This window comes from Pongo pygmaeus, chromosome 11 (assembly GCF_028885625.2).
Source record: "Pongo pygmaeus isolate AG05252 chromosome 11, NHGRI_mPonPyg2-v2.0_pri, whole genome shotgun sequence".
Classification (NCBI taxonomy): Eukaryota; Metazoa; Chordata; class Mammalia; order Primates; family Hominidae; genus Pongo; species Pongo pygmaeus.
Window position 1 is genome coordinate 110128608 of NC_072384.2, and position 24120 is coordinate 110152727.

At 39.3% G+C, this 24120-nt stretch overlaps 2 protein-coding genes across 5 annotated transcripts in view; both read left to right on the forward strand.

The window, feature by feature from the left end:
- The window catches only part of UNC80 (unc-80 homolog, NALCN channel complex subunit), a 230340-nt gene that overhangs the window by 16007 nt on the left and 190213 nt on the right, over positions 1-24120 (forward strand). For all 4 annotated transcript variants that reach the window (XM_054477213.1, XM_054477211.1, XM_054477214.1 and 1 more), the window contains exons 6-7: positions 1894-1967; positions 6075-6214. In XM_054477213.1, the coding sequence (XP_054333188.1) occupies positions 1894-1967; positions 6075-6214 (214 nt within the window). The remainder of the gene's footprint in view (positions 1-1893; positions 1968-6074; positions 6215-24120) is intronic.
- On the forward strand, positions 21123-21896 carry LOC129031200 (zinc finger protein SNAI1-like). The gene has a single exon (XM_054477189.1). The coding sequence runs from the start codon at positions 21123-21125 to the stop codon at positions 21894-21896; it is 774 nt and encodes a 257-aa protein (XP_054333164.1).

The following is a 24120-nucleotide window of genomic DNA, read 5'->3' on the forward strand; positions in this document are numbered from 1 at the left end:
TGTTTGTGGTGATGCTGGTTTAAACAAACCTACTGCACTGCCTGTTTTATAAAAGTATAGCCCATACAATTATATACAGCACATAATACTTTATAATAATAACCAACAAGTATATAACTGGTTTATGTATTTACTATACCATATTTTCATTGTTATTTTAGAGTATATTTCTTCTACTCCTACTATCTATTTTTATTATTTTTAAAAAGTTAACTGTAAAACAATCTTAGGCAGGTCTTTTAGGAAATGTTCCAGAAGAAGGCATTGTTATCATAAAAGATGACAATTCCATGTGTGTTATTGCCCCTGAAGACCTTCCTTTGGGACAAGACATGAAGGTGGAAGACAGTGATACAGATGATCTTGATGCTGGGTAGGCCTAGGCTAATGTGTGTGTTTGTGTCTTGTTTTTAACCAAAAATAGGAATGCCTGGCACATAATGAGTAAGCAGTAGCTGCACTTGTTTTAAAACAAAAAAGTTGGCCTGGTGTGGTGGCTCACGCCTGTAATCCCAGCACTTTGGGAGGCCGAGGTGGGCGGATCACCTGAGGTCAGGAGTTCGAGACCAGCCTGACCCACATGGAGAAACCCCATCTCTATTAAAAATACAAAATTAGCTGGGCTTGGTAGCGCATGCCTATAATCTCAGCTACTTGGGAAGGCTGAGGCAAGAGAATCGCTTGAACCTGGGAGGTGGAGGTTGCAGTGAGCCGAGATCGCACCATTGCACTCCAGCCTGGGCAACAAGAGCAAAACTCCATCTCAAAAAAAAAAAAAGTTAAAAAAAAGTATAAAATAAGTATATAAGTTTATAAGTATATAAAAAGCATAAAATATACTTTTATACTTTTTAGTACATATTATACATACTACATACTAGTATATATAATAATATATACTATAAAATATATTAAAAGTATAAAATATAAAAATATACAAATAAAAGTAAAATAAATATATAAATTTATAAATATATGACTATATTAAAAAGTTATAAAGAAATCAAATATTTTTGTGCAGCTGTATTATGTATTTGTTTTAAGCTAAGCGTTATTACAAAAGAGTCAAAAAGTTAAAAAAACTAAAAAGTTTATAAAGTAAAGTTATAGTAAGCTAAAGTTAATTTATTATTAAAGAATAAAAACTTTTTAAAAATAAATTTAGAAAGGCCTTCATATTCACTCGCTACTCACTCACTGACTCACCCAGAGCAACACCCATTCCTGCAAGCTCCATTCATGGTAAGTGCTCTATATGGGTGTACAATTTGTTGTCTTTTATACCATATTTTTACCGATATTTTCTATGTTTAGATACACAAATACCATTGTGTTATAAATGCCTACAGGATTCAATATAGTAACATACTGTACAGGTTTGTAGCCTAGAAGTGCTAGGCTATGTCATATAGCCCTAGAAGCGCTAGGCTATGTCATATAGCCTAGATGTGTAGGTGGCTATACCATCTAGGTTTGTGTAAGTAAACTCTATGATGTTTGCACAATGATGAAATTGCCTAACAACACATTTCTCAGAACGTATCTTTGTCCTTAAGTGATGCATGACTGTATATGTAAAATGCTTAGAGAACTTTGCATATATTAGGTGCTGAGTAGGTGTTAACTATTATTGTTATTTTTAGTATTGCCAACTTTTTAGCACTTTAACTTACTGAGTCAGACTGAAGAGATGAATGTCTACATTAATAACCAAAAAAATGCTAAGATTTTTGAATTGGTTATTTGAATTTCTCTTACAATATGCGTTAATGTCTTCTTTTAAAGTAATAATGTTCTATTAAAATAGCTTTTCTATTTGAAAATAAAATGAACTTACGAAAGAAAAAGAACTTATAACCTTATAAAATGATGGAACTTCTTCCGTCTTTTCAGCTAAGAGAAGTTCTCCTATCAACAGTCAAAGCCGGACCTGTGAATCACCAAATCAAGAAGCAAGACACTTAGAGGTTAGTTTATTATAATCATAAGAAGAAGGGAGGCAGAAAGTCCTTGGACATAGTGTAGTGTGAAGGGAAAGACATGAGTTCTAGAATCACTACCAGGCTCAAAGGCACTCCTCCTTTCTCAATGTGCAACTTTTAACAGCTTCAGGTTTTTTATCAGTCGTGTATGAAAATTAATTTTCTGTATCTCCCCAAAGCGTGGAGGTGCGGAAATAAGACCATATATGACTAGTATTTTATCTTGGTGGTTAGTGTGTAATGAGTTGTGCTTTATCTCAATGGCTAACATGTAACACTCAATAAGTGTTAGTTATCATTACATCCCAGATTAAATAACATATCACCTTGTTCTCAATTATTGAATCCCCTAATGCTTGTTAAGTAACTCTAATGTAGGTAGAATAAGGCTGCCGGAGGTCAGAAAGAGGGAGTTGGAAGGAGTTATAAGATAGTCCTACCCCTTAAGGAATCTAAAGTTTAATGAGGGGTCAAGACTAACCCACATAAAACAGAAGATGCAAAATAGGATATAAGATGCAGAATGTAATTCAGTGCAAATTTGTCCCATTTGATCAAGAAAAGAAAGAAATGAAGTCCGGAGTAATTGAAAGCTACATAGAAATCGATACTACCATTAACTTACGGCATTAAATGACCTGCTTTCACTTTCAATTCAACATGTGCAAAGTGAAACTTGCTGCCTTCCATCAAAATTGGATCCTCTTTCCAACTGTTATTACTCAGGAAGATTATCACCCTTTTTACCCTCCAACCTGGAAATTTTGGAGTCCTATTACATCTACCATTTAATGAGCAATTACTAAGTACAGGCGCTGTGATTTATATGCTGTATGATGTATATTTTTTTCACATTTAACATCTTTGAGTATGCTTGCCAATCTTTGGCCTCTTATGATCTCCCTATTGGTAGCTGTCTTGGTATGGTTGTCATTCTTGTGCAGCATGAATTTGGTCATTTCCAGCATCTAAATTTGCATTATCAGGGTCAGTGGATTATAAGCATATGTCAGAGGGAATAGTGGAGCAGTATTTTAAGAGATAACACTCTTGATACAGAGGAGGTTATTCTTTGGAAAAACTCAAGTATTAACGATTCTGGGTTGAAAATTTTAAATGTGAAGGAGTTTTAGGAATACCTACACCAATTTATTTCAGTTATACTTTCCTCTTACATATACACAGGATGGAAATATAATTAAAAAGCTGTGCCTAAATAAATGTAAAATGGCTCTTTCAACTAGTATAAAATAAAAAATCCTCAATGATAGAAGTAACATGTCCTAGTTTAATTAACAGGGTATTTTTTTCTTAATGTTACATAAAATAATGGTATGTCTTCTAAATGATGACATCTTAGATACAATGAAATACATACATCTCATATTATGTTATGCTTAATCCTCTCGATTTGATTTCCTTCTAAGTCATATTGTCTTCTTTTTGTTATGTTGCTCAGATGTTTTCTTTATTCTTTATGCCCACTACTATCCTCTAAATCCAGGCCCTCATAACTAAATTGCAGCTGAACCTACCTAATTGAGTTTTATACATCTAGACTTTTCTTCTTTGCATAAATACCACTAATAATTCCTGACTAATTTTCCTAATATATCATTTATTTATTAACTCACCATTCCACATAAGGCATTTTATGCAAATGCCATCTTTTGTCATGTCCCTTTCTCCTTAGGAACCTATAGTGGATCCTATTGACTGTCGCTGCAAGACCAAATTCCTCTCCCTGTTTTTTTTGTGCCTCCCACCACTTGGCACCACCTTTGTTAAGTGACCCTGTCTCTGATTATCCCTTCAGTCAGTTATCTAGTATCTCTAACTTATAGTGCCTGCTCATTTTAGCCTCCAAATCCTTGCTCAGATTGTTTCCTCTAACTGGAATCTTCTCTTTCCTTCATCTAAATTTTATCCTTTTAAGGACCAATTAAGATCTCAATTCAGGCCGAGGCGGGCAGATCACGAGGTCAGGAGGTCGAGACCATCCTGGCTAACATGGTGAAACCCTGTCTCTACTAAAAATACAAAAAAATTAGCCGGGTGTGGTGGTGGGTGCCTGTGTCCCAGCTACTCGGGAGGCTGAGGCAGGAGAATGGTGTGAACCCGGAAGGTGGAGCTTGCAATGAGCTGAGATCGTGCCACTGCACTCCAGCCTGGGTGACAGAGCGAGACTCCATCTCAAAAAAAAAAAAAATCTCAATCCCCAATTCCTCCTAAACTCTTGTCTAATTAGTCTAAGCCTGCACTGTCCAATATGATAGCCTGTAGGCTCATGTGGCTTTTGAACACTTGAAATACAGCTAGTCTGAATTGACAGTGTAAAATGTACATCAGATTTTGAAAATGTAGTATAAAATAGAATGTAGACATGGTGCAGTGGCTCATACCTGTAATTCCAGCACTTTAGGAGGCTTAGGCAGGCAGATCACTTGAGCCCAGGAGTTTGAGACCAGCCTGGGCAATATGGCAAAACTCTGCTTCTACTAAAAATAGAAAAATGAGCGGGACATAGTGGCACATGCCTTTAGTCCCAGCTATTTGGGAGGCTAAGTGGAGAGGATCACCCAAACCTGGGACATGGAGGTTGCAATCAGTCAAGATCACACCACTGCACTCCAGACTTGGTAAGCGAGACCCTGTCTTAAGAGAAAGAAAGAAAAAAAAAGTAAACATCTTAATACTTTTTTTGTTTTGTTTTGTTTTTGAGACGGAGTCTCGCTCTGTCGCCCAGGCTGGAGTGCAGTGGCGCGATCTCGGCTCACTGCAAGCTCCGCCTCCCGGGTTCACGCCATTCTCCTGCCTCGGCCTCCTGAGTAGCTGGGACTACAAGTGCCCACCACCATGCCCGGCTAATTTTTTGTATTTTTAGTAGAGATGGGGTTTCACCATGTTAGCCAGGATGGTCTCGATCTCCTGACCTCGTGATCTGCCCGCCTCTGCCTCCCAAAGTGCTAGGATTACAGGCATGAGCCACCGCGCCCGGCCCCATCTTAATACTTTTTATATTGATTCTATGTTGAAATGATAATTAGGGGTTAAAAAGAATATATTGTTAAAAACAATTTCACCTGTTCCTTTTCACTGTTTTTAATGTGGCCTCTACAAAGTTTAAAATCAGATATGTGGCTGTTTGTGGCTTGCATTATCTTTCTATTGGACGTGCTTCTCTGACCTATACTTACCTGTCTTGAGACATAACTGTAATCTCATGAGTTTAAGGGTCAGATTCATCTAATTTTTTAAATCTCTCAAGTCACCTAACATGAGGCACAGATAGTATGCTTATGCTAAAGAATTTTATGGTCAACTTCAGAAGACTTAATTCATGAAATTTCTAGCTGTATTTATCTCTCGTCCATCATGATTGAATAATGCCTTATTTTGTGGGTAAAAATTAAAATTGTAAGGGCTAACCTTCCAGATAGATTGTTGAGGGTCTTTATACTTTAGTAAAGAATTTCACCTATAATGCCTATGGAAAAATATCTCACATTACCTGGGCAGAATTACATTTATCAGCTAAATGTAATTAAAATAAGCTACCTGGTAACAGAACTGCTGAATGTGTACTTATAAATCAGAATAAAGGTCATTGTGTCCGATTAGAAAAGTGTATTGCATCTCTCCACTGATGAATGAAGAAAAAGTTAACCTTGCACTTCTGTTCGCATGTTCTGACTTCAATTTGATTAGCTCCTACTAACCTGGTGCTTCTATTTTAGCCTCATGCTTCTATTCAGTTCACTTTGGTATGATAAATTCTTGATGTGTAACTCTCCTGTAGATACTGGGTATGGAGATGAAAAAGAAAATAATTAAGAATAAAATGAAATAAAATACATGAAATTACTTTGCCTGATGCTTGAAATGACACAGGTGAGCCCTAGAAGTCTGTTTCTATTCTCCCTGAGATGAAGTCAAAATCCCTTGGCCCATAATATCATAATTAACTATAGTGAAAAAAAACCCATATATAGAACCATGTTGTAATATGGTAGCTAATTCTAGATTATATAGCTACAGGGGAAAACAAAAAACAAAAAACAAAACCTAATCTGCTATTTCTACCTCCAAAAGGGACTCCAAGTGGTTTGCGAAACATTCCAGTCTGATTCCATCTCACCCAAGGCCACCATTTCAGGCTGTCACCGAGGAAACTCCTTTGATGGAAGTCTGTCCTCCCAAACTTCCCAGGAAAGAGGCCCATCACATTCCAGGTACCTGATTGCAATGTTAGGGACAAAATGTGTCACTGGTCACCAAAAATCAAATATGCATTTTTAACTACTTTGATAGCCTCTGTTCCTTAAAATATGTATTTGCATAATATGTGTATACATATTCTTGGTCAAAGTATAATTAATAATTGTAGAAATATGCTATGAATGGCTCTCCTTTAAACAAACTAGGGCGGAAGTGGAAAGATGGTTCTGATTTAATGAGATGTCTGAATTAGGTGTTACTTAAAATGTTTAAGTGCAGAACTCAAATGATGCTATCAGAAGATTATGTTGCAGAGATGTTAAAGGATCTGTTTTAATATATAAGGATATTTTATACTGCTAGATCCTTGTATTAAAATTAGTGCTTCTAAATTACATAGGAATTTAAAAGTCTATTCTTTGGAAATATTCTAACCCTACCCTTGTTATTTGGTGTACATAGTGAATTTGCTTACAAATACCTTCCCCAGAAACAAGAAATAGTCTATTTCTTCTTATTCCCTGTTGAAATTGTGGACACCTGGAGTCATGAGGTTTGACACTCCACCTATGGGGCAAGAGCTCCTGAGACCATTTGTATATCCCTACTTTCAAATAAAATTATAGCCTAGTAGTAATAGTATTTTTAAAATGTACCCTAAAACCTAAAGTATAATAATAATTTTAAAAAAATAAAAAAATAAAATAAAAGGGAACATTTTTAAGACTAGTTTTATTGAGGTGTAACTTACATACTATAAAATTAACCTATTTTAAGTTCACAGTTTGATATGGTTTGGCTGTGCCCCACTAAATCTCAACTTGAATTGTATCTCCCAGAATTCCCACGTGTTGTGGGAGGGACCCAGGGGGAGGTAGTTGAATCATGGGGGCCAATCTTTCCCATGCTAGTCTCAAGATAGTGAGTAAATCTCATGAGAGCTGATGGTTTTATCAGGGGTTTCCACTTTTGCCTCTTCATTTTTCTCTTGCCACTACCATGTAAGAAGTGCCTTTCACCTCCCACCATGATTCTGAGGCCTTCCCAGCTTTGTGGAACTGTAACTCCAATTAAACTTATTTATGTTCCCAGTTTGGGGTATTTATCAGCAGCATGAAAATGAACTAATATAGTAAATTGGTACCAGTAGAGCGGGGCATTGCTGAAAAGATACCCAAAAGTGTGGAAGCAACTTTGGAACTGGGTAACAGGCAGAGATTGGAACAGTTTGAAGAGCTCAGAAGAAGACAGGGAAATGTGGGAAAGTTTGGAACTTTACCTACAGACTTGTTGAATGGCTTTGCCCAAAATGCTGATAGCGACATAGACAACAAAATCAGACTGAGGTGGTCTCAGATGGAGATGAGGAACTTGTAGGGAACTGGAGCAAAGGTGACTCTTGTTATGTTTTAGCAAAGAGACTGGTGGCATTTTGCCCCTGTCCTAGAGATTTGTGGAACTTTGAACTTGAGAGAGATGATTTAGGTTACCTGGCGGAAGAAATTTCTAAGCAGCAAAGCATTCAGGAGGTGACTTGGGTACTATTAAAGGCATTCAGTTTTAAAAGGGAAACAGAGCATAAAAGTTCAGAAAATTTGCAGCCTGAGTATGCAACAGAAAAGAAAAACCCATTTTCTGGGGAGAAATTCAAGCCAACTGCAGAAATTTGCATAAGTAAGGAGCAAGGAGCCTAATGTTAATCCCCAAGACCATGGGGAAAATGTCTCCAAGCCATGTCAGAGACCTTCATAGCAGCCCCTCCCATCACAGGCCCAGAGACCCAGGAGGAAAAAGCAGTTTTGTGGGCTGGGCCCAGGGTCCTCGTGCTGTGTGCAGCCAAGGGACTTAGTGCCATGGGTCCCAACTGCTCCAGCCGTGGCTGAAAGGGGCCAATGTACAGCTCAGGATGTGACTTCAGAGGGTGGAAGCCCCAAGTCTCAGCAGCTTCCATGTGGTGTTGAGCCTGCAGGTGCACAGAAGTCAAGAATTGAGGTTTGGGAACCTCTGCCTATATTTCAGAAGATATATGGAAACTCCTGGATGCCCAGGCAAAAGTTTGCTGCAGGTGCAGGGACCTCATGGAGAACCTCTGCTAGGGCAGTGCGGAAGGGAAATCTGGGGTTAGAGGCCCCACACAGAGTCCCTAATGGAGTGCTGCCAGGTGGAGCTGTGAGAAGAGGGCCACCGTCCTCCAGACCGCAGAATGGTAGTTCCACTGACGGCTTGGATCAAGCACCTGGAAAAGCCACAGACACTCAACACCAGCCTGTGAAAGGAGCCGAGAGAGAGGCTGTGCCCTCCAAAGCCACAGGGGCGGAGCTGCCCGAGACCATGGGAACCCACCTCTTGCATCAGTGTAACCTGGATGTGAGGCCTGGAGTTAAAGGAGATCATTTTGGAGCTTTAAAGTTTGACTGTCCCACTGGACTTTGGACTTGCATGCCCCCTGTAGCCCCTTTGTTTTGGCCAATTTCTCCCATTTCTAGGAAGTAACTAACTTGCTTTTGATTTTACAGGCTCATAAGCGAAGGGACTTGCCTTGTCTCAGATGAGACTTTGGACTGTGGACTTTTGGGTTAATGCTGAAATGAGTTAAGACTCTGGGAGGCTATTGGGAAGGCATGGTTGGTTTTGAAATGTGAGGATATGAGACTTGGAGGCACCAGGGGTGGAATGATATGGTTTGGCTGTGTCCCCACTAAATCTCAGCTTGAATGGTATCTCCCAGAATTCTCATGTATTGTGGGAGGGACCCATGGGGAGATTATCAAATCATGGGGGCCAGTCTTTCCTGTACTATACTCATGATAAGTCTCAGTGAATAAGTCTCACGAGATCTGATGGGTTTATCAGGGGTTTCTTCTTTTGCTGCTTCTTCATTTTTCTCTTGCTGCCACCATGTAAAAAGTGCCTTTCACATCCTGCCATGATTCTGAGGCCTCCCTAGCCATGTGGAACTGTAAGTCCAATTAAACCTATTTATATTCCCAGTTTCAGGTATTTCTTTATCAACAGCGTGAAAACGAACTAACACACAGTTTAATGATTTTTAGTAAATTTACAGAATTGTGCAACTACCACTACAATCCAATTTAAGAACATTTTCATCACCCAAAAATGTCCCTTGTGCCCATCCCTTGTGTCACTCCCATTCCCACACCCAGCCCCAGATAACCACTAATATACTTTTTATTTCTATTAGGTTGCATTTTTAGACATTTCATATAAATGGATTCATACAGTCTGTGGCCTTTTGAATCTGGCTTCTTTCAGTTAGCATAATGTTTTTGAGATTTATTCACATTATGGCATGTATGAGTAATTCTTTCCTTTCCATTGCTAAACAATATTTTTTTTCCTTTATTTCTTCTAAAAAAACAAACAAAAAAATGAGACACGTGCAGAACATGCACGTTTGTTACATAGGTATATGAGTGCCATGATGGTTTGCTGCATCTATTGACCTGTCCCCTAAGTTCCCTCACCTCACCCCCAACCCCACCACAGGCCCTGGTGTGTGTTGTTCCTCCTCTGTGTCCATGTGTTCTCAATGTTCAACTCCCAGTTATGAGTGAGAACATGTGGTGTTTGGTTTTCTGTTCCTGTGTTAGTTTGCTGAGGATGATGGCTTCCAGCTTCATGCATGTCCCTGCAAAGCACATGATCTCTTTCCTTTTTATGGTTGCATAGTATTCCAGGTATATCTGTACCACATCTTCTTTATCCAGTCTATCATTGATGGGCGTTTGGGTTGGTTCTGTGTCTTTGCTATTGTAAATAGTGCTGCAATAAACATATGTGTGCATGTGTCTTTATCTTCCTCTGGGTATATACCCAGTAATAGGATTGCTTGGTCAAATGGTATTTCTGGTTCTAGAACTTTGAGGAATCGCCATGCTATCTTCCACAATGGTTGAACTAATTTACATTCCCACCAACAGTGTAAAAGCATTCCTATTTCTCCACAGCCTCACCAGCATCTATTGTTTCCTGATTTTTTGAAAATCGCCATTCTGACTGGCACGAGATGGTATCTCATTGTGGTTTTGATTTGCATTTCTCTGATGATCAGTGATGTTGAGCTTTTTTTCATATGTTTGTCAGCTGTGTAAATATCTTCTTTTGAGAAATGTCTGTTCATATCCTTTGCCCACTTTTTGATGGACTTGTCTGTTTTTTTCTGGTAAATATGTTTAACTTCCTTGTAAATTCTGGATATTAGACTTTTGTCAGATGGGTAGATTGGAAAATTTTTCTCCCATTCTGTAGGCTGCCTGTTCACTCTGATGATAGTTTCTTTTGCTATGCAGAAACCCTTTAGTTTAATTAAATCCCATTTGTCAATTTTGGCTTCTGTTGCAATTGCTTTTTGCATTTTAGTCATGAAGTCTTTGCCTATGCATGTGTCCTGAATGCTACTGCCTAGGTTTTCTTCTAGGGTTTTTATGGTTTTGGGTTACATTTAAGTCTTTAATCCATCTTGAGTTAATTTTTGAATAAGGTATAAGAAAGGAGTCCAGTTTCAGTTTTCTGCATATGGCTAGCCAGTTTTGCCAGCACCATTTACTAAATAGGAGATCCTTTCCCCATTGCTCGTTTTTGTCAGGTTTGTCAAAGATCAGATGGTTGTAGATGTGTGATGTTATTTCTGAGGTCTCTGTTCTGTTTCATTGCTCTATATGTCTGTTTTGGTACCAATACCATGCTGTTTTGGTTACTGTAGCCTTGTAGTATAGTTTGAAGTCAGATAGTGTGATGCCTCCAGCTTTGTTGTTTTTGCATAAGATTGTCTTGGCTATATGGGTCTCCTTTTTTTTATTTTTATTATTATTATTTTTTTTCAGACGGAGTCTTGCTCTGTTGCCCAGGCTGGAGTGCAGTCATGTGATCTTGGCTCACTGAAAGCTCCGCCTCCCAGGTTCACGCCATTCTCCTGCCTCAGCCTCCCAAGTAGCTGGGACTACAGGCACCCACCACTACGCCTGGCTAATTTTTTGTTTGTTTGTTTGTTTTTTAGTAGAGACAGGGTTTCACTGTGTTAGCCAGGATGGTCTTGATCTCCTGACCTTGTGATCCAGCCACCTCAGCCTCCCAAAGTGCTGGGATTACAGGCGTGAGCCACCGCGCCCAGCCTACGGGTCTCCTTTGACACTTCTTTGATACAATATACAATTTAAAATAAATTTTAAATTTAATTTATTTTAAATTCATTATTTTATTTTTAAAAAAATAAAATGTTTTATTTCTAATTCTGTGAAGAACGTCAATGGTAGTTTGGTGGGAATAGCATTTAATCTATAAATTACTTTGGGCAGCATGGCCATTTTCACAATATTGATTCTTCTTATTCAGGAAGATGGAATGCTTTTCCATTTGTTTGTGTCCTCTCTTATTTCCCTGAGCAGTGGTTTGTAGTTCTCCTTGAAAAGGTCCTTCACATCCCTTGTTAGCTGTATTTCTAAGTATTTTATTATCTTTGTAGCAATTGTGAATGGGAGTTCATTCATGATTTGGCTCGCTGCTTGCCTATTGTTGGTGTAAAGGAATGCTTGTGATTTTTGCACATTGATTTTGTATACTGAGACTGCTGAAGTTGCTTAGCAGTTCAAGAAGTTTTTGGGCTGAGATGATGGGGTTTTCTACATAAAAATCATGTTGTCTGGACACTTGAGACAACTTGACTTCCTCTCTTCCTATTTTAATACCTTTATTTCTTTCTCTTGCCTTATTGCCCTGGCCATAACTTCCAATACTATGTTGAATAGGAGTGGTGAGAGAGGGCATCCTTATCTTGTACCAGTTTTCAAAGGGAATGCTTCCAGCTTTTGCCCATTCAGTAGGGTATTGGCTATGGTTTGTCATAAACAGCTCTTATTGTTTTGAGATATGTTCCATCAGTACCTAGGTACTGAGAATTTTTAACATGAAGGGATGTTGGGTTTTATCAAAGGTCTTTTCTGTGTCTATTGAGATAATCATGTGCTTTTTGTCTTTAGTTCTGTTTATGTGATGAATTACATTTATTGATTTGCATGCATTGAACCAGCCTTGCTTCCCAGTGATGAAGCCAACTTGGTCATGGTGGATATCTTTTTTGATGTGCTGCTGCATTTGGTTTGCCAGTATTTTATTGAGGATTTTTGCATCAATGTTCATCAGAGATATTGGCCTGAAATTTTTTTTGTTGTGTCTCTTCCTGGTATTGATATCAGGATGATGCTGGCTTCATAAATGAGTTAGGGAGGAATCCCTCCTTTTTAATTGTTTGGAATAGTTTCAGAAGGAATGGTGTCAGCTCTTCTTTGTATTTCTGGCAGAATTCAGCTGTGAATCCATCTGGTCCTGGGCTTTTTTTGGTTGGTAGGCTATTAATTACTGCCTCAATTTCAGAGCTTGTTATTGGGCTATTTGGGGATTCAACTTCTTCCTGGTTTAGTCTTGGTAGGTTGTATGCATCCAGGAATTTATCCCTTTCTTCCAGATTTTCTAATTTATTTGCATAGAGGTGTTTATAGTATTCTCTGATGGTAGTTTGCATTTCTGTGGGGTCATTGGTGATATCCCTTTTATCATTTTTTACTGTGTCTATTTGATTCTTCTCTCTCTTCTTCTTTATTAGTCTAGCTAGTGGTCTATTTGTTTTGTTATTTTAAAAAAAAAAAAAAAGCTCCTGGATTTGTTGATTTTTTGGAGGGTTTTTCATGTCCCTATCTCCTTCAATTCTTCCCTGATCTTAGTTATTTCTTGTCTTCTGCTAGCTTTTGGATTAGTTTGTTCTTGCCTTTCTAGCTCTTTTAACTGTGATGTTAGCATATCAATTTGAGATCTTTTTAGCTTTCTGACATGGACATTTAGTGCTATAAATTTCCCTCTTAACACTGCTTTAGCTGTGTCCCAGAGATTCTGGTACGTTGTCTCTTTGTTCTCATTGGTTTCAAAGAACTTCTTGATTTCTGCCTTAATTTCATTATTTACCCAGGAGTCATTCAGGAGCAAGTTGTTCAATTTTCATGAAATCATGTGGTTTTGAGTGAGTTTCTTAATCCTGATTTCTAATTTGATTACACTGTGTGGTCTGTGAGACTGTTTGTTATGATTTCAGTTCTATTGCATTTGCTGAGGAGTGTTCTACTTCCAATTATGTAGTCGATTTTAGAATAAGTGCCATATGGCACTGAGAAGAATGAATATTCTGTTGATTTGGGGTAGAGAGTTCTGTAAACGTCTACTAAGCCCACTTGATCTAGAGCTTAGTTCAAGCCCTGAATATCCTTGTTAATTTTCTGTCTCATTGATCTGACTAATACTGACATTGGGGTGTTAAAGTCTCCCACTATTACTGTTTGAGAGTCTAAGTCTCTTTGTAGGTCTCTAAGAACTTGTTTTATGAATCTGGGTGCTCCTGTATTGGGTGCATATGTATTTAAAATAGCTCTTCCTATTGAATTGTTCCCTTTACCATTATGTAATGCCCTTCTTTGTCTTTTGTGATCCTTGTTGGTTTAAAGTCTGTTTTGTCAGAGACTAGGATTGCAACCCCTGCTTTTTTTTTTTTTTTTTTTTTTGGTGACGGAATCTTCCTCTGTTGTCCAGGCTGAAGTACAGTGGCATAATCTCGGCTCACTGCAATCTCTACCTCTTGGATTCAAGCAATTCTCCTGCCTCAGCCTCCCGAGTAGCTGGGATTACAGGTGCCTGCCACCACGCCCGACTAATTTTTGTATTTTTAGTAGAGACAGGGTTTCACCATGTTGGCCAGGCTGGTCTTGAACTCCAGACCTTTTGATCTGCTCACCTCGGCCTCCCAAAGTGCTGGGATTACAGGTGTGATCTACCATGCCCGGCCAACCCCTGCTTTTTTTTTTTTTTTTTTTTTTTTGCTTTTTATCTGACTTACCTTTTCATTTGATAATTTTTAAATGATCTACCTCCAACTGGCACTGGAATCAGGCTACATGGGTGCATTGTTTTTGAAAGATTTCTTAGAATTGTTTAAAGCACAGTCATATTAATACAATTTTTTAACCAAAATACTACTATCTTGCCCTTTAAAAAAATAATATGTAAATAATGTATATGTCTTTGTGTCTTTCTTTGGACTTTAAAAGCAAGTGGCCCAGTTGAATAATCTTCTGCTGGTAGAGAATATGAAATTTTGATAGCAACTTTGGTTGTGTAAACAGGGTTGTTTGTATTTATCCACTGATTTACTGTCCCAGGTCAATGGTGATAAGCATTTAAAATCATATAATATACATGGAATCTTAAAAAGTGTTGAACTTGTAGAAGTAGAGTAGAATGGTAGTTATCAGAAGCTGGGAGAGGGGGATGGATGGGGAAAGGGAGATGCCGATCAAAGGGTATAAAATTTCAGTTAGGTGAGAGGAAGGAGCTTTAGTGATCTATTGCACAGAGTGGTGACTATAATAAACAATAAAGCATTGTTTATTTCAAAATTACTAAAAGAGCAGATTTTAAATATTTTTACCACAAAAAAGGTATGTGAGATGATGATGAATCTGTAACTTAGTTTGAGTTAATCATGCCATAATATAAACATATATTAAAACATCACATTGTACTTCATAAATATATAATATTATCCATCAATTTAAAACAAAAATTTGAAAGTTAAAAATTTTAAAAGTAGTATGGAAGGAACTCTGTGAGGATAATCAATCCCATCTCCTATAACTTAGCTGATGTACTAACGACTTTAAGCAATGATCAATTTAGTGCTCCCTCATGAAGCTTGTTTTAGTTTTAGGTAGCTCTGTTTAGTGGAATGTCCTTCTTATATGTGATCAAAATTTGCTTTTCTGTAGTTTCTGTCTATGGTTCTTGCATTTTTTTTAACTGCTCTGTAACACACATTTATTATCTTTCAATTGTAGGGGAAAACCCAGGCACAACTTAGTTGTGTTCTCTGCTTCAGGGTCTTACCAAGCTGAAATCTAGGTGTTGGCATGGACTGCAGTTGCCTCACAGGCGTAACTGGGGAAATATCCAGTTACAGTTTCTCTCAGGTTGTTGACAGAATTCATTTCCTTGCAGTTCTAGGACTAAGGTCCTTGTTTTCTTGCTGGATATTGGCTGGTGTCTGGTCTTAGTTTCTGAAGCCTGCCCACAGTTGTTTTCCACATGGCCCTCTTCATAAGCTACCTCAAAATATGGCAGCTGATTTGTTCAAACCCAGCAAGGGAGAGAAATCTTGCTAATACAGTGTTTATAATGTGACATAACCACAGGAGTGATGTCTCATTACCTTCGTCATGTAAGGTAACCTATTTATGGGAGTGACATCCCTTTACCTTTTCCATATTTTATTGGTCATAAATAAATCACAGTTCCTGCCTGCACTCAAGAGAAGAGATAAAGGGTGTGAACACCATCAGATGGGAATCAAGGGTGTTTCTCCTAAAATCTGGCTACACAGTTCTTTTGAAGATGTACAAACTCTTCGTATATTAGCCTTCCACTGACTCAAAAGTAACCATTATGACCACCAGCACCTCCACAAGGGTTTCATTTTATTTGATGACAACAAAGTTATCAATGACATAATTAAATCAAATTTGGGGAAAGGTAGTTACTTAGGACACAGACTAAGAGACTAACAATAAGAACTACCTTTTTGGATATCTATGGTACAAAATTGTACTAGAGTCTCTACATTTATTGTATTATTTAAATATTCATATATTCATTTATTTCTATGTCAGTATATGCCACCATTATTGGCCTAGATATTCTAGTCAAAAATATGAGGTTCATGCCACACCATGTCCTTTACATTCTGCGCTCTTAATGTCTGTCAAATCTTTTTTCTCCAACCTCATAGTCACTGGCTTGGTTCATATCCTTATCATTTCTTACTTGGATTTCCTTTTTTAATTTAATTTTTTAGAGACAGGGTCTCACTCTGTCACTCAGACTGGAGTGCAGTGGCATGATCACAGCTCACTGTAACCTCAGACTCCTAGGCTTAAACAATTCTTCTGCCACAGCCTCCCAAGTAGATAAGAATACAGTGTGCACCACCAAGTCCCACTATTTTTAAAAACATTCTTTTGTAGAGACACGGTCTTGCTATGTTGCCCAGGCTTGACTTGAACTCCTGGCCTCAAGTGATCCTCCTGCCTCAGCCTTTCACAGTGCTGGGATTACAGGTGTGAGCTGCCATACTCAGCCTTTATTTGGATTTCTGCAACTGCTTCCAAACAAGTATTTCTACATTAATCATTACTTCCTACTCATCTATTATCTATGAGATGTTACCGAAGTGATTTAAAATACCTGTGGACTAAAGAGATATGATTATCTGCACCAAACACGCCCAACATACAATGGTAAAATAGGCATAGGATACCTGCTCTGGACATGTATAATCAAAGAGAGAAAATGAGAGGCACTGGTCCTTATTAGTTTTGAAATTAAAGTGGAAAAATGTTGGAAGGTCCTTGATTAAAACTCAGTGCTATTCTTGCCCATGGTTCTTGGCTCCACCCTCTGGGCTGTTAATTCTATCCTCCAAATCAGCATTCCTTTTTCAAAAAAGATAGCATGTGTTTACAGCTGAGTAGTTTCCTCAGCTTGCTTCCTGCCAGTAAAGTTTTGGGAGTCTAATAGCCTCTTTTTTCCTCTTGTACTGTCTCTGGAAGTGTTTTTGCTGATATAATTATTTTTAAAACTTTATGGGTTCACTGTGAATCTTTTTAGGGTCCACTAGAATGGAAAAGATCTGCAACTACAAATCTCTTTGAGATAATCTCATTTCTATTTTGTGCTTCTGTTGAATCTCTAAGAAACTTAAGTGCCCTTAAGTTTCTTAGAAGTTATATATATATATATGTAAAAGAAGTTATAAATATTTGGATTTGAATCACATGCTCAACGTTTAATTTAGAGGGTTTTTTTTTTTTTTTTTTAAACGAAGTCTCGCTCTGTCGCCCAGGCTGGAGTGCAGTGGCGCAATCTCGGCTCACTGCAAGCTCCGAAAGGGCCTTTTATCTAATGGAACGGTATTCTTGGGTATGGCCTGAGATCATTCTGAAGTCTTAACAAATAACTGTGCAACTCCCACCCTTGGCTTCATCTTTAGACCACATTTTTCCAAAAGTTCTTTATATTTGATGTATTATTGGAAGCCATTTCTTAATTTTAGCATTATTTCCCATCTGGAGAAGCTGAGATTTTTCAAAATCAAGTTCCAGCTCATTAGTCTTTAACAGTTCTTCCTTTAGTTCATAACTTTTCTCCCTCAACTTACTATAAGAGCAGGAAGAAATTAGAAGGCACCTTCAACATTTTATTTGGAAGTCTCCTTTGTTAGATTACCCAGTTTGTTAGGCACTTATTTTTTAACTTTCCACATCACAGCTAAGCAACTTTCTGTTACTACATAACAAGGATTCTCCTTTTCCAGTTCCCAATAGTACACCCCTTACTTCTTGTTAAGAAACCATTTTCAAAATTAGGGTTTTGTCTTGGTTCCAAAATCTGTATTAGTTGTCAGTTTCTATATAACAAATTCTCCCAAATCCTAGCAGTTTAAAACAAAGGACATTTTTTTTTTTGCATAGTTTCTGAGGATTATGAATGCTGAAACAGCTTAGCTGAGTGATTGTGGCGCAGTCTCTCAAGCTGTTGGCCAGGCCTGCAGGTATCTGAAAGGTTGACTGGTTTGGAGGCTTTGCTTTCAAGCTCACTCAGATGGCCGTTGGCCAGAGGACACAATTCCTCACCATCTGTGTCTCTCCATAGGGCTGCTCATAACATAGAAGCTGGTTTCCCCAAAACAAATTATTCAAGAAAGAAAGGGAGCATCAAAAATGGATGCTTTTATAACCTAATCTTCTATAACCTAATCTTCTATAACCTAATCTTTTATAACCTAATCTCTGAAATGACATACCATCAATTCTGCTATACTCTTTGGATCAGACCAACTAACTTTAGTGCAGAGTGGGAAGGGACCACACTAGAATGTGAATAGCAGGAGGCAAGGATCATTGGGGGCTATGTTGGAGGCTGGCTATAATTATGATAATGTCACCATCATTTAATATATTAAAATTTTATGGCTATTTCTGTACATATTTTTTCACATCAATTATTGAGCATTCCTCCTCCACTAATTCTGTTTCATACAAATTCCAAAAAGTTTAACTTAATTTCAAATAAGAATAAGTAATCTTTTACTTCAAATGCTATGCTTCTGTCTGACTTTTAAACATATCATAAAAACCAAGATCAGTGTAAAATCCCGAGGTCATAAAAATATTCATTAGCTTATATTTCTTATATAATTTTTCTTATCCATAGTAAGCATAGAAATTTACAAATATAGACATATAGACAGTAAAATGATGTTTCTTTTCTCTGACAAAATCAAGTGTTAATGGTTCCATTCTGATTTGCCGGTAAAAACAAAAGCCAGCTATAATGTTCAAGACTACTATTTGTGAACAGATATTTTTTTCTTATTCTCTGATATGTCTATACTCAAGCTCTCTCTCTCTATATATATTTATATGCATTCCATGACATATATGTGTGTAGTCACCCACAGCAACATACACCCACATGTGTTAATTAGACATGAATCAGTGGCACTTTGGAAAAATGAATTAGGTTTTCTCTCTGCCCAGCTGCAGTGGTTGGTTGCCATGGAAATGATGCAAAGTAAAGCTTTCAGAAAATACAAATGTTCATGTGTCTTTATTGGAAGAGCTCATGTATTAATCAGAAAAGAAGAGAACTTTAATAACAAAACAATGCAAATATCCTAGTAACAAAAGCTGTCTGCATGTATCAAATACAATTCATTATCTCTTTTGCTCTGAACTTGAGTGAACTGCACATCAGTCTTCTCTGCACTCTGTAGCTAGTTTTTAAATTAATGTTAGATTTCATCTTTAATTACTATATGCAGAGAGTTAATTTATGCTTCAGTAAATACTGCATAGAGTCAAGACTGACAGTTCTTTGCTTCCATAGATTGTTATTTCCGGAGTGCTTATCTGCCTTCAATACTTTCTGCTGTCAGGTCTCAACCCTAATTAATGATAACTTGACTTTCCAGAGCCATAGTTGCTTGGAAAATAGACTAAAGAAATTCTTGCCAGTTTTGAAATTCTTTTCTGTCATAATATGTTGTTTATTCTTATGCATATAATTTTGTATAGGGTCAATTACAGAAAAAATGTAAATACATAAAATATTTTTAAAATAAGTGAAAATCATCCATGAGCCATCGGGTAGCTATAAACATTAATAACTTTTTATAATATGCTTTTCTTCATTATTTTTACATATATCATTTAGAAGAAAAGTTGTATTCATATTCTTTTATAACATTTTCATTTTTAATTTTTTTCCAGGAAATAACTTTTAGATTCAGAGGATATTAGAGTTGAAAAGAACTTTTCTATTACATGATCTAAGAAGCTTCCCTCATGTCATTTTTTTTTTTTTGAGACGGGAGTCTTGCTCTGTCACCCAGGCTGGAGTGCAGTGGTGCTATCTCGGCTCACTGCAAGCTCTGCCTCCCGGGTTCATGCCATTCTCCTGCCTCAGCCTCCCAAGCAGCTGGGACTATAGGCGCCCACCACCACGCCCGGCTATTTTTTGTATTTTTAGTAGAGACGGGGTTTCACCGTGTTAGCCAGGATGGTCTCAATTTCCTGAACTTGTGATCCGCCTGCCTCAGCCTCCCAAAGTGCTCGGATTACAGGTATGAGCCACCATGCCCGGCCTCCCTCATGTCATTTTTATCTAGTTGTGAAAATTTATTTCTCACATGTTAGTCTGCTGGTTAATTAAAATGACTTTTATTGGATGATGATACTTTGATCGTACCTGATAATACTGTCTTAAATGAAATAAAAATATTTATTGATAGTTCTTGCTTTTTATTGAATATTACGTGCAGTACAGCTAACACATTAAGTCAAATAAAGTAGTGATTGGATAACATCTTAAAGTGAGGTACTTAAATATTTGCTACCAAACGCCTTGTTAATTTATTGATATTTTCAAATGGAGTCTCTTTCAATATCAATCAATTGAAATGTGATTTTACTTAACAAACTTTGATTATATAAGATACAGATATGTTTCTAGTCTCTGATCACAGCCTTACGTTGTTGGAATCTTGCTGTTCTGCAGCCCATCATCTGCTGAACTAACATACCCTGTTAGAAAATAGTTAATGCTTATGGGACTCAACTGTACAGTTGGTAATTACTTTCAGACAATACATTTTGTATATAGAGAAAGATACCAATTTAGTCATCCGTTGCCCTCAGGGACAACACCGTCAGCATATCTTCTCAGTTACGGCGATTCCATATAGGATTATTAAGAGTGTTCAAGCCTGGGCGTGGTGGTTCACGCCTGTAATCCTAGCACTTTGGGAAGCCAAGGCGGGTGGGTCACCTGAGGTCAGATGTTTGAGACCAGCCTGGCCAACATGGCGAAACCTCATCTCTACTAAAAATACAAAAATTAGCCAGGGGTGGTGGCGGGCACCTGTAATCTCAGCTACTCAGGAGACTGAGGCAGGAGAATCACTTGAACCCGGAAGTGGAGGTTGTAGTGAGCCGATATCGCGCCACTAAAAAAAAAAAGTAAGGCAGGCCCGGGCCGCTAACGCGCGAGCCCAGCCAGGCCCGGCCCACTAAGGCGCGAGCCCAGCCAGGCCCGGCCCACTTGCTCAGAGCGTGGCCTTAGCGGGAGGCACGCCTCCAATTGGCACGAAAGTGATAAAAGAGGCGTGGCCGGAAAGGTCCCACCCTGCTCCTCTGGAGTACTTAAGGGAGTTGGCAGGGCGGCTGCAGTCATTGCTCCAAGGCTCGGCCTAGTGAGTGGGTCGCCTGCACTACTTCTGCACTACTCAGCGACCTACTTGCCTCGGCCACCATGCCGCGCTCTTTCCTCGTCAGGAAGCTCCCTGACCCTGATTGGAAGCCCAACTACAGCAAACTGCCGGACTCGAATCCAGAGTTTACCTTCCAGCAGACCTACCACCAGGCCCACCTTAACCCCACTGCTTCGCTGCCAACACTCATCTGGGACGCTTTCCTGGCGCTCCAAGCACAACCAACTGCCAGGGCCTCCTTCCAACTGAGACTCTCCCAAGACAGTCCCAAGGCGGCAGAACTGACCGCACTGTCGGATGAGGACAGCGGGAAAGGCTCCCAGTCCCCCAGCCCACGCTCACAGCCTTCTTCGTCTTTCTCCTCCACTTCAGTGTCTTCCTTGGAGGCGGAGGCCGATACCACCTTCCCAGGCTTGGGCCAAGTGCCCAGGCAGCTGGCCCAGGTCTCTGAGTCCAAGGATTCCCAGTTTCAGAAAGCCTTCAACTGCCAATACTGCGATAAGGAATGCCTCAGCCTGGGTGACCTCAAGAGACACATCCGAAGCCACACGCTGCCTTTCTGCTGCGAAACCTGCGGGAAGGCCTTCTCCAGACCCTGGCTACTGCGGGGCCATGTCCGGACCCACACTGGTGAGAAGCCCTTCTCCTGTCCCCACTGCAGCCGTGCCTTCGCCGACCGCTCCAACCTGCGGGCCCACCTCCAGACCCACTTGGACGTCAAGAAGTACCAGTGCCAGGCGTGCGCTCGAACCTTCTCCCGAATGGCCCTGCTCCACAAGCACCAAGAGTCGAGCTGCTCAGGGGGCCCTCACTGACCCTAGAGGCTCCCTCTTCCTCTCCCTACCTGACACCCTGCCCCCGTCAACCAGCAGCTTCCCCAAGCTCCAGAAGGAAGGAGTACACCATGTCCTTATGCCACAGAATTCCCTCCTGAGCGCCCCATTTCTGGATGCATCAGCCGCACAAGACTTTGATGAAAACCATTTTCTGGTTCTGTTTCCTCTGCCTGGATCCCTCAGTGGACTCTGAAAGAAGCCTTCCCATGGCCATGTCTGTGGATGGCTGGCGGGAGGGCAGCTGGCAGCCCCAGCTTGGGGGCATTCTTGAACTGGCTTTTCTGCATGTGTTTGTGTATTCAGAACTGTTTGGATACAGCAGTTTGAGCTACAGGACAAGAGCTGACAGACTGTGTCCACTCCAGTCAGGGGACCCTCCCCACTCCCTCCCCGAAGGAGCCCTCAGGCCACCCTCCAAGGTTTGACTATGCAATAATCCACCCCCAGTTTCAGCCACGGGGCCTTCGAAGGTGGTGGCTGACACCAGGACGTGTCTAGAGCCTAAGATGCTCTGGGCCTGAGCAGCTATTTCAGCTTCCTGTTGGGCGTGGTTGGCACCTGTTTCCCAGGCAATTTAACAATGTCTCGAGGGACTGTAAGTAATAGTTGTCACTTGTCGGTGGCCTAAGTGGGGTGCTCTGGTCTGCCCAATGTATCTCCCAGAACTATTTTGGGAGCCCAACAGGTAGGCCTGGGAGGAAGATGTTTACATTTTTAAAAGTACATTGGTACTTATATTTCATACATTTTGCATCAAGGAAACGTTTTGTATAGTTAATGTGTGTAGTTTATTGATATCCAATAAAGCAATTTGTTTATTTTTTAAAAAGAGTATTTAAGGAGTACCTGAGAATGTTTAAAATAAAGATTCCTGGACCACATCCTCTGAAATTCTGGTTTAGGAAGTCTGGGGCAAGATCTGGTGCCTGCGTTTTTAACAACCTCCCTCCTTCGTATCCTTCTTGGAAGGAAGGATTCTCATGAACGTGGTTCATGGTTATCTCATATGGAGCACTGCTCTAGGGATTTGAAGTAATTTATGGAACTCCCTAATCTAATTTACTAACTAGAAACATTTGGGGACTTTAAAGTGTGGGGCAGAGGGTAACGGGTGAAGAACAGCTACCAGCTATTCCAATGGGGAGGAAATAATTTGGTCGAACTAATAATAACTGTCTTAACCATAGCAGCCTAGTCAAGAAAACAACAGTTTCACAGGCTCTTATAATAAATCAAATGATTGTCATAAAGCCTTGAGGACCTAAAATTACCCAGCTAGTAGCCAGCCAACGCTATACTTTGTCTTTTGTTTATAAATCCAAGATTACAGCATGGGGGCAGGGGAAAAGAAATCCTATCATCTGAGGTATAAATGATAGGCTGAGAGGAGTGGGTTGCGTGCGTCATGCATCTTTAAGAAGGAGAAATGGGATGGGTGGGGGAAGGGAGAGCAGTGAAAGCCTTTTAGGAAATGGGTAGAAATGAAAATCAAAGTTTTTAGTTTCCTTCAAACTGGGTCTCAGGATAAACAAGTGGCACTCAGTGTCTCAGGAGTAAACAAGTGGCATGCTGGACAATTTGAGAAAATATTAAAACAGGGCTTTTTACCCAAAAATGTATTTGGGGCTGAGGGGCAATAAATCAATAACTGGCACACCAGGGCAAGCATAATAGAGAATGAGTTTGGAATGGTAAACCCAGCCAGACTATTCAGGCCTGGTTCACTACTGTAAGGGAGCTTGCATTTTATTCTAACGTGATTGAATAATGAAGGAGTTTGAGCCAGGGAGTGGAGGAATAAGAGGAAAAACTAGTAGGTTAATAGGAAGTAATTGCAATAAGCCTGATGAGAGATGTTAGTGGCTAGGACTAGGGTGGTGTATGTGGAACTGATGAGAAGTGGTTGGAAGGAGATTCTGTAAGACTTTATGATAGATTAAAAGTTGTCACAAAACTGAGGTCCAAAGAATATTCTAGGTCTCTGGAAAAAGGATAAACTCTGGCATAGCATATATGGGAATTTAGGGATTGTAGAAGGCTTCTTTTCATATGACTGCCAACTCACTTTTGTGTTTGAACTTCAGTTTATATTTATTTCCTACTTGTCAAAATATTCAAGAATATTAGACTGTAAGATAGCATTGAAATTCAAAACCATTGTGTACACAGGCAATTGTACCTCAACCTATCAGACAATGCTATT

Excerpts from the sequence above, each read along its gene's own strand:
- LOC129031200 (XM_054477189.1), top strand. The coding sequence starts at position 21,123 with ATGCCGCGCTCTTTCCTCGTCAGGAAGCTCCCTGACCCTGATTGGAAG.